Raw genomic sequence first — 15,953 nt, 5'->3', positions numbered from 1 at the left:
GTTACCTTCGACTATTGAAATGTTTCTTCAACATCTTGCGAAGTGATTTGTGTTCACCGAAATATGAAAAAAAAAAAAAAGATCCTCAAATCTGCGTAGCGCTCTAATAATTACATGAGAAATATACATAATAGCAAGGTGTCTAGTTGCATTCACTCTGTTATTGGATCTTAGCAACAATATGCTGCTCAACAAACTTATGTGGCCAGTTCTAAGAATATGCTTCTCAGCAATAAGACCACAATCGCAATCACTGATTTTGACAAGAAATTTAATGAAAACTCATAAAGGTGCTGCGAAAAGATGGAAGAAAACAGCAACAAGTTTTAAAAGAGGAAAAGCTGGAAGGAATCATGGTAACTGTGGCTGGTCACGTAGATCTCTCAAAGTGTTGAGCGGTAAAACTCTCGCTGATGATACCCACATCCAGCGTCTAAAGAGGTTACTGCCATATTAAGCTGTTTTATACTTTTGCATGTCACTAGCATTCCAGGCAAAATGGGCGCTATTTTAAATAAATATTCATTTCTTTCTATCTACGTTTATTTATTTTGTGGCAAATAATTCCTATTGGAGATTGTTTGGCCAATTTCTACCGATATACTCAATCAAGACTCTTCGCTCTGAAAACTGCCTTGCCTCCAAGGTATTTCGTGCTAACTAACAATTGAACTCTTCTTGGATCCATTGATTGGAATCGAGGTTCTTCCGCAATTGTCCTGTAGGGAAGTAATGGTAATTCGTTTTTAAGGATATCGCAAATGGTACATTATCAAAGGAGACCAATCTCATCTTACAATATGTATTGTCCGAGATAGCCTTGATGGTTTCAAGGAAGGAATCTAAGTCTGGGGTGGGGGTTTCATTCACGTGAGTAATAAAATTAGTAGCATAAATGCCGTATTGAGCGGCTGGAGATGAATCTCCTCTGTATGTGCAGTAAACTTCACTTGGAAGGTTTAGCATAGTCTGACGCACCGCGTGATGAGGCCTCTGCAGCAGACATCCACCAAATACAACAAGTCGGTCCGTTTCGTGAACATCCACTAGACGTATGTCTAATTCGTTTACCTCACCAGCGCGAACGACCTTGAATTTGAGGTGTTCTGGTATAGTTGGATCATCAGATGCAGCTGCGATGCCCTCCAAATCACTCATGCTCTTAACCAGTTTATCATTGACTGACAAGATCACATCACCTGCCTCTAAATTTACAGTATCAGTGGTGTAAGATACTCTAGTGGCAGGAATGAATTGTACCCTATTTTCAGATTCGTTTTCCATTCGTTTAATCCACGATTCTGGGACATTTCTGATGCGAGCATGAAGGATAGACAATGAGCCAAATTCTGCATCAACAATACTGACCTTTGGTTTTTTGCCCTTTCTCAAAATTTCTATTATATCCAGACATTCTGTAATGTCAAGTCCCATCAGGTACATTTTTTCCCTACTTTCTTGTCTTTCTCCCAAAAAGGAGAGCCACAAGGCTCTTATTGTACCATCATCATCTGCCAGTATGCCTGAATTACACTTTGTACTGACGTTGCAGTCTATGAAAATACCTTCCAAATTTGTTGCTCTGTATCTCGGAATGATGTTGCTTGGAATACTAACTGATGAGATATCAGTAACATGAGTTTCTGCGGTAACGACTCTACTATTAAACGTATACCCCACAAAATGCGCCTTATCACCTCTTTTCAACCTTTGTGTTGAAAGTTTCGGTGTGACCAAAGGGGCATCAATTAATGAGGGATCGTACCTTACAACCGCATAGTTTTGCGTTGGATGCAAGAAGACGACTTCTGCTGGGATCATTATCGAATCAGCAATCGTTACTAAAACGTCTAGACAGTCATGAGAGATCACAGTACGGGATACTATAACATAGCCCCCTTCAGCATCAACGATTAAGCCCGAAGTTTTATGGCTGTCAGCTGGAAGGGAATCTATAGGAACAGCACAAATAGAAGTGACGGCACATAGAGAATGAGACAACTTGGAAATGTCAGGGTTGTTGATAGGTATGTCAACTATTCTAGCTGTGCTTGGCTCTATTGCTTCAGCTGGCAGAGGCTTGCCAATGTTTTTATAATCCCAAACTCCAGTGATATCATTACGCTTGTAAACTCTCAAATCCCTATACCAGTGACGATCGATATATATAGAGGTTACCTGAGGAGAGTGCTGATCTGTCATATGATGGTATCTAACACTCACACGTTTGCGATCGGGAATGCGCTGCATTACGTCTATGAAAGTATCCAAATTCGGCGTTTCAAGGTTATCTATGGCATCAATTATCCAACCAACTTTCTCCTTTGCATCGAAATCAAAAGAGCCAGACGCGCTACAAAGAAAGACACCTCTCACGGGCAACGCGTAGGGTCTTGCCATTTGATAAGACAGTTCGTGAAATGAAGCCCCACATACTTCCACATAGCGATCGGGTGTAATTTTATGTAAATCACCGACTTCACATTTAATTGTGTGGTCAACTCCACCTCTCTGTACTAAAATTTCGATTTCCTTATTAACATTTTGATCTAGAATATTGTCTACTTGAATAAAAGATGATATCAGTTCTCCATTAATTGAAATTAAAGCGTCGCCTTCTTTCATCTTTTCATCTACTGGCCCCTCTCTTATAATTGTGGTAGCAACCAGCAAACCAATCTTGTCCGGGAACATCCTACGTGCTTCATCTTCACGGCCCGAAGTCAGTCCGAGCCTTCTACATTCTTCATAGGGCTTCAATAAAAATTGAGTCTGTATAGTACCACGGGTTATCTGCTCATTATTCTGCACACATTTCAATGCCCTCAGTACTCTGTCTAGGGGTAAGAAAAAATCTGTTGAAGCCTCTGTTGAACCACCAGCTTGAAGGGCAACAGCATATCCATCAATATTTACCACTGGCGAGCCACTCGAACCACCTGAAGCAGATGCGGCTGCTTGAATATATTCTGTATTGAAATCATTATAAGTCATTTCACCGTATTCTGGTGCATTTCTATCAATTCTACTGATGAAGCCAGCTAAAATACTCAACTTTTCACCTGCATCATTACCAACAACACGGATCTCTGAGCCGACTCTGGCCAGCGTCGGTTTCAGTTCCAACGCCTCGATTTTCATATATTTGATCTTCTTAGGATCAAATTTCAAAAAACCGAAATCATGTACGGGATCTCTATATATAGGAGTGACATCACACTCTTCATGGTTATCGAAGACTGCGTAGCCCACAAAAGGTCCAGCCCCCACTACATGCCTATTTGTTAGAATAATACCAACACTGGAGTCGACTACAAACCCTGTGGCTTCAGAAACCAGTGGTGGTTCGGAGTCGAAAGATGCCACCTGTGTAAAATGAATCGACACAACTGACTGAACCACTTTACTTATTGTCTTTTGCCATTTCACATAGTTTTCAGAATCTTTACAAATGTTGCCAGTCTCCAATGCAAACTCCGCACCTAGATTGCCATCACCATCAACATCACTCAGTGAATCTTCATTATTTGGCCTTTTCAAACATATTCCAGTTTCTTCTATCATCTCCTCGACCGCCGAAGCTGGCCTCTTACCGCTCCATGTTTCAATAGTCATACGCGAATAGTTATTTGTCTAGTCCTTGTAATAAGGTGCTGAAAATCTTAAGCAAAGTACAATTTCAAACAGTCGATATTTCCCGCAGAGATAGCGAGCTCTAGATTTTGCCAAAAGTCTCTTCGAAACTAAATATGTCGCTGTTCATATACACAGATCAATGCTTTCTGGCAAAAGTACGGAAAAAATTTCAGATCGTTCGAAACGTTAGCCACATTGTAAAAAAGTACCGTAAGGTACATGAACTAAAAGTCAATCTTCGATCCGTTGCAATTTCATGAAATGTTTCTCAGACTCAAATCTTGTTCAATGTTTCTTCGCCAGTTATTGAACTGCTCGTCAGACACCAAAATGTTGTTCGGCTGCAGCATTGAGCCCAATTTGGCGGATATTGCTTCGCTGTAGGATGCTCCGTTATAATGGTCATGTTTGATTTGCAGATCACGATACCATTTTTCACCTTCAATCAATTCTTTCACAAGGTTTATACTCTCAACAATATCTCCTAACTGTGAACACTTCATGAGGCCGCACATCTTGGAGAGAATTAAGTGATCGACCCGAGGATCCTTCCTTCTTCTTTTGGTAAATACAACAAATGTAGCGTTGAGGACTAACCCACATACCAATTGCCACGGATAAACCAGATTTGAGGCGTAATTCATGTATTGGTCCAAGATATTATATGCAACATCCTTGGGTAGCTCGAAACTGTTACAGGTATTTATCACTTCTACTGGGGTGACTTTGTAGTACTTTTTATGGAGCAGGCTGATTTCTTGACGACCTTTGCCATCCTTTCGCCTTTTTAAAGTTTGCTCCGAACTCTGTGCTGACTTTTTTCGCTTGCTTGGACTATCATTCGAGAGGTATTCTTCATCTTGCATGCTGAGTTCTGAAATCCTCTCATTTATAGCAATTCCCTCCATAGGTGTTGAAGGTAGAACTTCCTCTTCAGTGAACTCCTCTTCAAAAGCCAGCTTTCTTCTGGCCTTCGATGGACTTGTCTTCTCTGGAGAAATTTCGACAGGTGGCTCCGGTATTGGACGTTCATTTTTTTCTCTGGTAGGGGTATCAAAGAGCTGCTGCCTCAACTCGCTGGGATTTAATGAGGTGAATCTTACATTACCTTTGATAGGTGACTGCATTTTTCTCTTCTTAGGACTTGGCGTCCAGGTGAAATTCTTCATAGGTGAGGTTTGCAATAAATTCTGCTCAAACAGCTCAACTAGTTTTCGAGACTTGGTTGGTTCCAACGGAATCCGGTCCAAATAGTACTGTAAATCAGGGTCGTGCTTCTTTTGCAGCCTCTGCGCTGCCATGTATGCACACAAATGACATCTTGCTGTTTCCTCTGCTTTCTTCAGCATAACTTTGGCCATGGAAGAATTATATAAGACACTCGTAGCAGAAGCCAATTTCTTCATATGGCTTTCCGTCCAATCTACTGGATCATCATCATTGATTCCTAGCACATCTCTGATACATCGCTGCACCTGCTGGGATGACATAGGCAAAGACAATAATAAAATCACGAATTGAATTGTATTCAGTCAAGAAATTGTAAGATCAAGAAAATTGGCTTGGTTCGCTGTGAACTGTTCTTGCCAATAGCCTACATTTCAACTACTATCAAGCGGAACATACTTTTTAGAATCGCTTATTACGTTCTGTAAAACCGTGCAGCTCCTACAGACGCGTATTATTTCAAGTATGAAATATCATAGCACCTTCATAGTTCTAAATGAGCTGCGAATTCAAAGAGGGCTAGTGAGTCTGTTTGCTGTTAATGACCACCTGCCAAGTGCCTGTACATTATATATTCTTCTTTGTGTATGTCAGGACATTATAGGCGATCAGTTGTTCCTCCGAGTGGTCCTCAACGCAGCTACTATTCTCAATATCAATATAGCAATAATCGAAAGGATTATCAGCACCGCAGCAGAAATTTTAGCTCAGCTAATGAGTATTCCGGTAATCCAAGTGAAGCTTGGAACTCTGCTGCGGCGTACCGTGCGAATCATGACCAAAATGCTATAGTGGCAACTGACCATAGATTCCAGTACTCATACGGCGAAGACCATCTAGATGAATCATACAGAGAGATAAGGTATCAATTAGAGAACCGTGACAGAAATAAATTAGCAATAAGAGCAAGAAGTGAACCAATAGTTCAAAAGAGGCCAGCTCCTGTGATTCGGTATGATTCGGAGCTTTTCAAATCAAAGTACCATTATTTTGATCCCTTTAAGAAGGTCTTGATACACAAAGAAGAGATGTTCTCGTGGAGAGATGACCCCAAGATTCCAGTTAATGGATTCGTACTTGTTCAGGAATTTCATGGCGGTCAAGCACGGTCAATCATGAGGGAGCGAAATCCTAAGGAGAGTGCTCAAGATCCAAGAGAGCGGGCCATTGCTACAAAGTCCTTTCGAAAATACCGAGATAAGCTGGACTTATTACCATTCATTGCATATGATAAATATTCCGTGGGGCCACCTCCCCCAAATGAGGTTGTAATCTATTTCGCATCGGATGTTAATACTATCCAAGATATATCAGTTAAAAACTATTTCAAAAAGTATGGCGAGATCTCTCACTTTGAACCCTTCTATGATCCGAATAATGCACTACCTTTGCACGTATATCTGATACGATATGCAAGTTCACACTCCGGAAAATCGAATGAATTCAAAGCTGCCCGGCTCGCTGTCAAGGAACATGAAAAAAAGGGATGCTTCATTTTAGGTGTCAAGTTCAATGTTATACTGAATAAAGATGATTCACTTGAGAAAGTGATATCCGAGTTAGTAGAAAAAAATATACAGAAGGCCAACAGAGTCCAGCGTGAGATACAAAGGAAAACGGAAGAGAATCTCAAACTATCTCTAACAAGTAGCAATTTGAATAATGCAACGCAACAAGCTGATGACCAAAGAATCCCTGCAGATATCGAAAAGTTGGTAAATAATAGGCCAGCTCTTTTTGTTCCGAATTCATTCATCTCACACCATGCAATGAAGGTAGAAGATTTTAAATTTAAACTTCGCAAATATAGGTGGGCACGCATGGTTGATCATATCCAAGGTATTTTTATTGTATTCAATGATCTTGAGAATGCAAGAGTTTGCTTGGCAGCAGAGTCAGAAAGAATGACAATTGTGTCCAGGACAAAAAAGAGGCCAGTCGAAATAACTTTAATTTTGATTGTCCCAACTAAAAACGATCGATATAACAAGGCTGGCTCATTGACAGATCTTTCCTCTCAATTGAAAGAGAAATCCTACGATACTGAAGCAGATCTTTTAGAAGCTGCCACTAACTTCATTTTGCAGGATCTAAAATATGCTTTGCATCTGGATATCAGAAAACGAGTCATAGGACCTGCGGTTTTCGACACCTTGAACCCTTCGAGCTTTCCTGAACTCCTTGTGAAGAAAGAAAGTAAGGAAAGAGAAAAACGAGAGGCCGCACTAAAACTAACGGAAGAGGCAAAGAAAAAGCAGAAGACAGTAAATGACTTCGACATATTCAATCTTTACGGTGGTTATGGATCTGCGGCGAAAGTTAAACGTGGACCAAGAAAGAGAGCTCCAGTGAGTCGTGATATTTCTCTATTAGGCAGTGTGAAGAAATTGAAAGTCGCCAAACCAATGGCTCATATGCTTAATGAAGACTCTGCTCCCAAAGAGAAGGAATTTTCAGATGATTCAAAAAGCATAAGTGAACATTCAGATGCGGAAATGTCATCTACCTCTGCTACCTCTTCAGATAATGAGGAGGAGTACGAAGAAATTTCACGTGAGGGTGGAGTTGGAACTAAGTCGACTACACCAGAACCTATCCTAGAACAAAAGCCCATACTATCCGATGAGAAGTCTGTTGAAATGATGAGTGTTCCAGAAATATATAGGCCTACTGCAAGTAAAATTCCGGAACCAGTCTTTTCAGATGATACGCTTGCTAAAGATCTATCATTAATAGGGTTTCAGGACACAATCAAGGACCATGAAGATCTGAAACTGCTGAGAAAAACACTTGGTGTAAATCCCCACATCGATAACACCTTAATTGATCCACTTTTGAATTATGAAGTTTGGAAGCTGCGTACCAGATACAATAGCAAGGCAAGAGTACAAGAATCGCAAATGAGGCTAAATGAGGTTGCTTTTGATCACCAGTTGCAGAGTACCCATGGATCTGTCAAAGCTGATGGCTTTTGTAAGATTCCAGATAGACTTAAGGCTTGCTATTTGCCTCACCGCCGCAAGATTCACCAGCCGCTTAACACTGTTAGTCATCATATCGAGCCTGCAGATGGAACGCCGGACAGTCAACGTGAAGATTCAGAGTGCTTAGAGAATTCCGAGTCGGTATTACAAGAAATCTCATCATCAAGAGATAACAGAGCATCAAACAGGAGGTTTCAGCAGGACATCGAAGCACAGAAAGCTGCAATCGGCACTGAGTCCGAATTACTTTCATTAAATCAGCTGAACAAACGGAAAAAACCTGTTACCTTTGCCAGATCAGCAATTCACAACTGGGGCCTGTATGCATTGGAACCTATTAATTCAAAAGAAATGATTATAGAGTACGTTGGAGAACGAATCAGACAGCCTGTTGCTGAAATGAGAGAAGAAAGATATTTGAAAAATGGGATAGGCTCCAGCTATTTGTTTAGGGTGGACGAGAATACTGTTATTGATGCCACAAAGAAAGGAGGAATTGCTCGTTTTATTAATCATTGTTGTAACCCAAATTGCACCGCAAAAATAATAAAGGTGGGGGGTAACAAAAGAATTGTTATTTACGCTCTACGTGACATCGCCATGAATGAAGAGCTTACCTACGACTATAAATTCGAGAGGGAAGAAGATGACGCCGAGAGACTACCCTGTTTGTGTGGTGCCCCAAATTGCAAGAGCTATTTAAACTGAGCGACTGAAAAAGTGACTGAACTGATTCAGCTTTATAAAAACTTATAGGCGATTACGTAAATGGATATAATTTCAGCATCTTTAATGATGCGTGATTAATTTTTTTATTAATGGGTATTTATAATTAATGTTGATGTGAATAAATAGGCGTCCATTCATTAGCAGCTTTGGATCGTATGCATTCTCATACGCCTGGTCTCGAAATATTATAATGCCCGTTCAATTTGTTTTTCACAGTTGATATTTCCAAAATTCCGGGGAAGTAGGTAGATATGCTCGCGGCTATAATAAAAGAGAAAAACAAAAACATTGAAGAGAATGATTCTTCAACGAATTGTATAATTTTGAGATGCCATGTTTGCACGATTATGAGACAATTACGCGGATTACGAGCATGTTGGACTTTTGTGCGACGTAATCATAACTTAAAAAAATCTAGCCAAGTTCCAGCGCTCACGAAACTAAGAATAATCTTTGATACAACATCCAAGGATAATGAAGCTGATATGCCAACAAACTCCGCCCCCCTAGATACCACTCAAGACAAAATTCTAACAGCTTCTGGGGGTAGTGGTACCCATGGAGCCGCTAAAGACTTATTGCCACCTACCCTGCTATATGTTCGCGATCTTATGGACCGCTATGAAAACCATGTTGTTCTTACCCAGATGGGCTCATTCTATGAATTATATTTCGAACAGGCAACCACATATGCACCAAAGCTTAATATTTCATTGACAAACAGAACATACTCTTGTGGAAAAGTACCGTTTGCCGGATTTCCTGTTCATCAGCTTAGTAGGCATCTTAAGGTGCTGGTGAACCATTACGGTTACAGTGTAACAATTGCTGACCAATTCAAGAAAAATAATGACGCTGACAATGAATCCTTTCGATTTTTCCGTCGTGTGACAAGGATTGTCACACCAGGAACATTCATTGATGAAGCATTTGAAAACCTTCAAGAAAATACCTTTTTACTCAACCTTGAATTTCCCGAGAATAGTATGGAAAAACCTGCTGAATCAAATCTGAAGATTGGCCTATGTTGGTGTGATGTCTCAACCGGTGAAATTTTTGTTCAACAAGTCATACTGAGAGATCTCATATCGGCAGTTACAAGAATTCAACCAAGGGAAATCCTGCTCGATCAATCTTTGTCTCGATACAATCTGGAAGCCGGAAGCTGGTATTCGGAACTTGTAGAGCTTAGAAAGTATTTCATAAAATACCAAAAGGCTCCTTCTCAACATAGAACTATTAGCTCCTTTTTTGGATTATTTGCAGCGGCGGGGTCTTCCGAAGGGGGAATAAGACAATTGAAGATTCAATTACAACATTTCACGCAAAAGGAGATCACAGCATTAAGAAGAATTTTGGTATATGTATGCGATCACCTTCCAGACTGCACCATGAATTTCCAACTCCCGCAGAGGCGGATAACTAGTAGCATTATGCAGATTGACTCAAGAACAAGTAGAGCTTTGGAATTACACGCTACTGTCAGAGATAATAGAGTACGTGGCACTTTGTTTTCCACAATAAGAAGAACGGTAACGCCTCTTGGAACGAGGTTGCTGGCACAATGGCTATCTGGACCATCTCTCGACCTGCACGAGATCAAAAACAGACAGAAATTGGTGGAATTTTTCAAGAATAATTCTGATACTAGAGAATCTTTGAGATCAATGCTCAAAAGTATCCATGATTTACCGCGGATCCTCCAAAAATTTAGCTTTGGGAGAGGTGAGGCGTCTGAGCTCATGCAAATTGCAGGATCATTAAAAACTGCATCAATTATCAAAAAATTGCTAAAAAACGAAGCTCAAAAGTCAGAAAGGAAAACTGAAGTACTGCTGCATTCATTCGTGACTGGTTTAGAGTTCGATGGTACTTTGATACTTGATGTTTTGAAATACTTGAATGAGGATGAGCTCATCAAATCGCAGAAGCGAACAGATGAAAAAATGGAGGAGCTGCCCAATAATTCACCGGATTCTAGGTCGGTCGATATTTTCAAGTTAGTTTCTTGGTCCGTGCATCCATCATACAGCGAATCACTTCAAGACCTTCACGAAAAGTATCAGCAAGTATGGTTAGAGAAAGAAAAGTTACGATTGACATACCAAAACTTCTTTGTTGAGAAAGAGGGTGCGAAAAGTTTAACGCTAAAACAGAGACAAAACGGCGAGTATGCCCTATACCTACAAGGCAGTTCTAACAACCTAAAAAAGATTTCTGAGTTTATTCGAAACGGCTTCAACTTCGAAGGATACCCATTTCAGATTCTACAGCAAGCGACGCAGACTCGCTGGCTATCTCATAAATTATGGTCAAATAATGGATACGAATTAGAACTCGCGCTTCTTCGGATTAAGAAAGAGGAAATGCATATAATAGATAGATTCAAGGGACAATTTTTGGAGAAAAGTGCAGAGATTAGAAAGATTTCTGAAATTTTGGGCTATATAGATGTGCTGGCATCTTTCGGAGCTCTAGCATTGGAAAAGAGTCTCGTATGTCCGAGAATGGATAAGACCAATAAACTCGAAATAATTGGGGGTCGCCATCTAATGGTTGAAGAGGGCATATCAAATAGGTCGCTGGAGAAATTCATAAAAAATGATTGTGCCTTGGAAGGTGGAAAGTCATGGATCATTACAGGTCCTAACATGGGGGGTAAGTCCACTTTCCTCAGACAGAATGCTATTATTGTAATATTGGCCCAAATGGGCAGCTTTATCCCCTGCCTAAAGGCACAGATTGGGTTGGTCGATAAAATTTTTACCCGTGTAGGCTCAGCAGATGATTTGTATAACGAAATGAGTACATTCATGGTAGAAATGATCGAAACATCTTTCATACTTCGTGGTGCCACTGATAGGTCTTTAGCAATTCTCGATGAGATTGGTCGGGGAACCAGTGGAAAGGAAGGCGTCGGGATAGCATACGCTACTTTGAGGCATTTAATCGAATCCAATCGCTGTAGATCATTGTTTGCTACCCATTATGGACAAGAATTAAATGAAATTATCTCAAGCAAGCTGGGAGAAGATATAAAAAATAAAATTGAATTTTTCAAAAGTACTACTATCGAAACTTCAGACTCTGACTTCTGTTACGATTATAAGCTTAAATCAGGCATATGCTCTGTATCGGAAGCCATAAAAGTAGCCAAAGCGGCCGGGTTTCCAAAAGAGGCTTTAGAAACCGCACGAGCACTTCTTATGTAATCTAAAAATATGTTCTGTATATACTAAAAATCAATCGTCGTAATTAAACTCCTGTCTATATTCTGGGTATTGCTGTTGCTGTTGCTGTTGCTGTTGCTGTTGCTGTTGCTGTTGCTGGTGCTGTTGCTGGTGCTGTTGCTGGTGCTGTTGCTGGTACTGTTGCTGGTGCTGTTGCTGGTGCTGTTGCTGTTGCATGAGAATTTGATGCAATTGTAATACCTGTTGCATATTCCCTCCCTGGAGTTGCGGAGGGCCCTGTTGGACGTAGGGGTTCTGCATCACGCTCTGCTGTGGTGAATAAAATTGTCCATTAGGGAAACCGCCGTACATCTGTTGCGAGTGATTTCCATAAGGGGAACCGTACTGAGCTTGAAATAATGTTTGATCAAATTGAGACTGTAATTGATATGCTGGAATTTGTTGGTTTGGGGCGTTATAAGGGGTGCGATCGATGCATTGATGGGTTCCTTGCTGTGTGTCTTGTGACACAATGTTTCTTATGGGCTGCACCCCAGGCTGCAAACTAGGCTGCGTCATCGATGGAATCATAGTCGGTTGCATCAAAGTTTGTTTTCTTTGTATATTAGTTTGCACATAAGGTGCCGAGCGAGGTGGTACGGGTACACTGCTCGATGGCTCTTCGTTGACATGTTGACGAGCATTTCTTGGTCTATATGAGTGCGAAGTCGAATTCCAAGAGGCTTTAATTTGCGGTACCTCCTGCTGGTCAACTCTGCTTTTCTGCTTTTTTGGTTTTGTTATACCATCTTTTTTTCTCCTTTGATCCTTTCTCATCTTTTTAAATAGAGCTTCTTTTTCATCATCTGAGAATTCCTGTTCATCATTTGATAGTTCTTCATCGTAGCCGTTTGAAGCATCAGTTCCCTTTTGTTTTTTTAATTCAAAGGTATCCACCCAGTGTGCTTCCGGTAGAACAATAAAAGCCTTTGCACCTACATGTTCCTTCAATTCATTGAACTGCTGTAACTTTGAGGACGGCAGTGATACACGGTAAACTGGAGCTTCTAATTTACCAAATACTTCGCATAATGGTCCAAGCAGAGTACGATCTTCTAAACAAAAGATAGAACCCTCCTTAGGAACCCTTCTTTCCCCAGAAGAGGTTGAATAAATGATCAAATTGCAGTCAAATGCGGATTTTATCATCCCAATTTCCGAGATAGTAGCCTTTTCCGGTATTTGATAATTTTCTGGAACTTCTGGAAGTGGTTCTTCGGCAAATTCATGCTTCGATCTGATGGCTACCGTTGCACCCACTTCTTCTTCTTCTTCTTCTTCTTCTTCATCTGCTCTAGTCGAACTTTCATTACTATCTGATTCTTCTTCTAAGCTTTCGTCATCCTTGCTGCTCTCTCCATCTTCTTCAACACTTGAGTTCCCTTCAGAAGAAGAGGAAGACGCTGCACTATCAGCACTCTCACCCACATCTATAATACCTGTATCAACGTCATTTTTTGGTAGGGTCAGTTTCAGATCAGCATTATCATTCTCCAAAGCCCTGCTAAAGACATCTTCATTACTCATAGCAGCTGTAATACCGTACAGAATCTTCGTTCTTCTTAAGCATTGTCTTCTCAAATGAATCCTGCTAACAACTCTAAAATTCTTTTCATTTTGATCTCATCGCATGTTCAAAAAGTCCCCTCCGACGGATCTTTCTCAAAAAAGGAATTGGAAGAAATGGTTAACTACGATGCCAGTGTTGAGACTGACATAACGTCAATCCGATGGACTGTGTGCCTATTGAATCTTAAAATTCTGGTTGTACGTATATCTCAACATTATACCGTGGCGGTATCCTCCTCTCCTAAATTAAATAAAGTGTATTGCTTTGTGTCCGCAAGAAGGTGTCTAGATAAGTTAAATATTATGCCTTACATCATTTTTGCGCGACGAGTTCCTAAAGCTTCGATTTCAGCTGACTTGTTGCTCCATTGTTAACTACTATGGAGCCATCAATATTTTGCGGCTCATTATCAGAATCCCCAAAAAAGACAACGGTCACAGTTAAGTCGTCCCGGTATTTTCTACTCATTGGCGAAGGAATACTGACCAGAGTGGATACGTATTCCTTTCTTCCACCGGCACTCAAAGCATTTCTTATTAAATGGGTAGCAACATTTGTGTCTTCCATCAGATACTCAGGGCCAGATCTCTTTTGGGTTGATTGATATCTAAAAGCAGGTCTCAATAAGTCTTTATCGGAAGAGAGATCTTTGATCTTTGGTAGCTTACCGTTAGGGGCGGAGGAATGAGGTTTTGGAACAATGTTCACTTCCATCCATTTAACTATCAAACCAGCGATTTCTTCATTACTTAGAAGCTCAAATAATCCATCTGAAGCGAGAACCATAAATTTCGACTTTTGGTCAATTTTTGTTGTAGTAATTTCTGGTTTAGCTGTTACATAAGGTGGAGTTAGAAAATCTCTAGGTTTGGATCTGAAATATATTTTAACATGCTCAGGAAGCTCTGCTAAAGACTTTCCGTCAATTTCCTTAACTTTGTAACGATAGTCTCCAAAGGCCCTCGATGGTTGCAATGAGCCAAGAACTCTACCATTGCGTATGACATTGTCTTCACCCGGGTGCTCAGAACGTATTCTTTCTACTTCCCTTGGGTTGTCACCAGTTTGATCAGTCGAAAGGGATTGAACTACCCAATTATCTGTATCATCTAAGCCACATAACAATGCTCTGGAATCACCAGAAACTGCAACTTTTATAGTAGAATCATAGCTGTTAAATCCGCATAGCAACGCGCAAGAACCAGAAATGGCAGGCAAAGAATGTACCATAGCTTCTTTTGTGGGATTTTTAAATAAATTTCTCAAAGATCCATAAACGATGTCATTGTCTAATTGTACAAAAGCGTCTTCGATTGCGGTATCGATTAGCTTTGAAGATGATAGAACCTCGCTATTATCGGAGTAGATTTTGCCTAAATTTTGGGCCACATAGGGTACCAAGTCCGTACTTAACTTTTTTGAAGTGAAGCAGCCACTATGCCCATCGAAAATCCCGAAAAAACATAAATCCTCTTCCACACCAGCATCTGCACTATTAGTAGATGGTACAGTGACTATCTGTTCAACATGGCTGTCCTCGATTGGATTATTGGACGGAAGCTGCGCAACATCGTAGCGCAAAACACCTTTCCCTCTATTTACGAAATAACTCTCTTGCAAATCTTGCAATTTCGCATTTACCTCGCTTTCCGTAAGTAGTGTAATGGAATCATTGCCACCTGAACTAGAGGCAGAACCACCATTTGCAGCTGTACTGCTGCCATTTGGTCCTTTGACAGGACCTGTGGTGTATTGCCTTATCCCTTTGACGGTATCGAGCGATAAAACGCTTTTCGAGGAGAAATATGAATACGTTAGCACCAACATACTCCCACCCACTAACGCAAACTTAAGATCTCTGCGTGATTTGAAAGGACTCATGTACTTATTTGATGGTGTGGCATCTGAAGAGCTTGAGTTCCCATTTGGATTCCCACTTGAGCTCCCGCTCAATCTTGACGTACCAACAAAATACGTGCGATAAATTACATCGCTAATTTGTTTTCTCGATAATGCTTTAACCAATACCTTCGAGCTTCTGCGGAATTTCACCGTCCTGATGACGGACGACATCATTAGGCCTTACGTTCTTGTGGTATTTAACTGTTTCTTTTCATAAATCTCATCGTTTGCTTCCCTTTTTCGTTCCTTGTGGGGTTGCTTGTTACCAAAATTTTACGAAACAGAAGGTAAATAAAGGAGTATAGCTATAAAAGATGTTTACAATAAGAGGAGGTCAAACATTGCGATACGACTGCCCCACAGTCCAGAGGAATGGCACCCCATTGATAGAGAATACTATTTAAGTAGTTGCGGAATTGTTGGAGCTGTCGAAAAGCCCTTCTACGGAAATCACAAAATATCGGAAAACAACCAGATCCGCGGGGTAAGACTAGTTCAAAACGAATTCACTGCAGAATGTAAGACACCTGTACCATGGCAGGAATGGCTTGAACGTTCATGCTTATGCTCGCTTATGAACAATATAAAGATGTTTTTAGTTCAGCGGATAAACATAAGGCCATATAAAACGACGCAAAAAGATAGTTAAAGTTGAGAGATTCCATAAGTCGTTAA

General features: G+C 40.6%; 7 protein-coding genes across 7 annotated transcripts; 3 read left to right on the top strand and 4 right to left on the bottom strand.

Moving 5' to 3' along the window:
• Window positions 1-181: 181 nt before the first annotated feature.
• Window positions 182-457, top strand: MRP35 (mitochondrial 54S ribosomal protein bL35m; the record flags this gene model as incomplete). The annotated part of the gene is made up of 1 exon (XM_037286159.1): window positions 182-457. The coding sequence occupies one exon, from the start codon at window positions 182-184 to the stop codon at window positions 455-457; it is 276 nt and encodes a 91-aa protein (XP_037142054.1).
• Window positions 458-660: 203 nt separating this feature from the next.
• On the bottom strand, window positions 661-3,615 carry NMA111 (Nma111p; the record flags this gene model as incomplete). Its single annotated transcript, XM_037286158.1, has 1 exon — window positions 661-3,615. One exon carries the CDS (start codon window positions 3,613-3,615, stop codon window positions 661-663), a length of 2,955 nt encoding a protein of 984 aa, XP_037142053.1.
• A 275-nt stretch (window positions 3,616-3,890) lies between these two features.
• ORC6 (origin recognition complex subunit 6) lies at window positions 3,891-5,126 on the bottom strand (the record flags this gene model as incomplete). The annotated part of the gene is made up of 1 exon (XM_037286157.1): window positions 3,891-5,126. The coding sequence occupies one exon, from the start codon at window positions 5,124-5,126 to the stop codon at window positions 3,891-3,893; it is 1,236 nt and encodes a 411-aa protein (XP_037142052.1).
• A 324-nt stretch (window positions 5,127-5,450) lies between these two features.
• Window positions 5,451-8,555, top strand: SET1 (histone methyltransferase SET1; the record flags this gene model as incomplete). The annotated part of the gene is made up of 1 exon (XM_037286156.1): window positions 5,451-8,555. The coding sequence occupies one exon, from the start codon at window positions 5,451-5,453 to the stop codon at window positions 8,553-8,555; it is 3,105 nt and encodes a 1,034-aa protein (XP_037142051.1).
• Window positions 8,556-8,827: 272 nt separating this feature from the next.
• On the top strand, window positions 8,828-11,788 carry MSH1 (mismatch repair ATPase MSH1; the record flags this gene model as incomplete). Its single annotated transcript, XM_037286155.1, has 1 exon — window positions 8,828-11,788. The coding sequence occupies one exon, from the start codon at window positions 8,828-8,830 to the stop codon at window positions 11,786-11,788; it is 2,961 nt and encodes a 986-aa protein (XP_037142050.1).
• Window positions 11,789-11,818: 30 nt separating this feature from the next.
• Window positions 11,819-13,333, bottom strand: NAF1 (RNA-binding snoRNP assembly protein; the record flags this gene model as incomplete). The annotated part of the gene is made up of 1 exon (XM_037286154.1): window positions 11,819-13,333. The coding sequence occupies one exon, from the start codon at window positions 13,331-13,333 to the stop codon at window positions 11,819-11,821; it is 1,515 nt and encodes a 504-aa protein (XP_037142049.1).
• A 376-nt stretch (window positions 13,334-13,709) lies between these two features.
• PTC5 (type 2C protein phosphatase PTC5) lies at window positions 13,710-15,452 on the bottom strand (the record flags this gene model as incomplete). Its single annotated transcript, XM_037286153.1, has 1 exon — window positions 13,710-15,452. The coding sequence occupies one exon, from the start codon at window positions 15,450-15,452 to the stop codon at window positions 13,710-13,712; it is 1,743 nt and encodes a 580-aa protein (XP_037142048.1).
• Between the last annotated feature and the right edge of the window lie 501 nt (window positions 15,453-15,953).

The sequence above is a fragment of the Zygotorulaspora mrakii genome, chromosome 1, assembly GCF_013402915.1.
Source record: "Zygotorulaspora mrakii chromosome 1, complete sequence".
NCBI lineage: Eukaryota > Fungi > Ascomycota > Saccharomycetes > Saccharomycetales > Saccharomycetaceae > Zygotorulaspora > Zygotorulaspora mrakii.
Note: the sequence above shows the minus strand (reverse complement) of the source record. Positions and strands in the feature narration are given on the sequence as shown.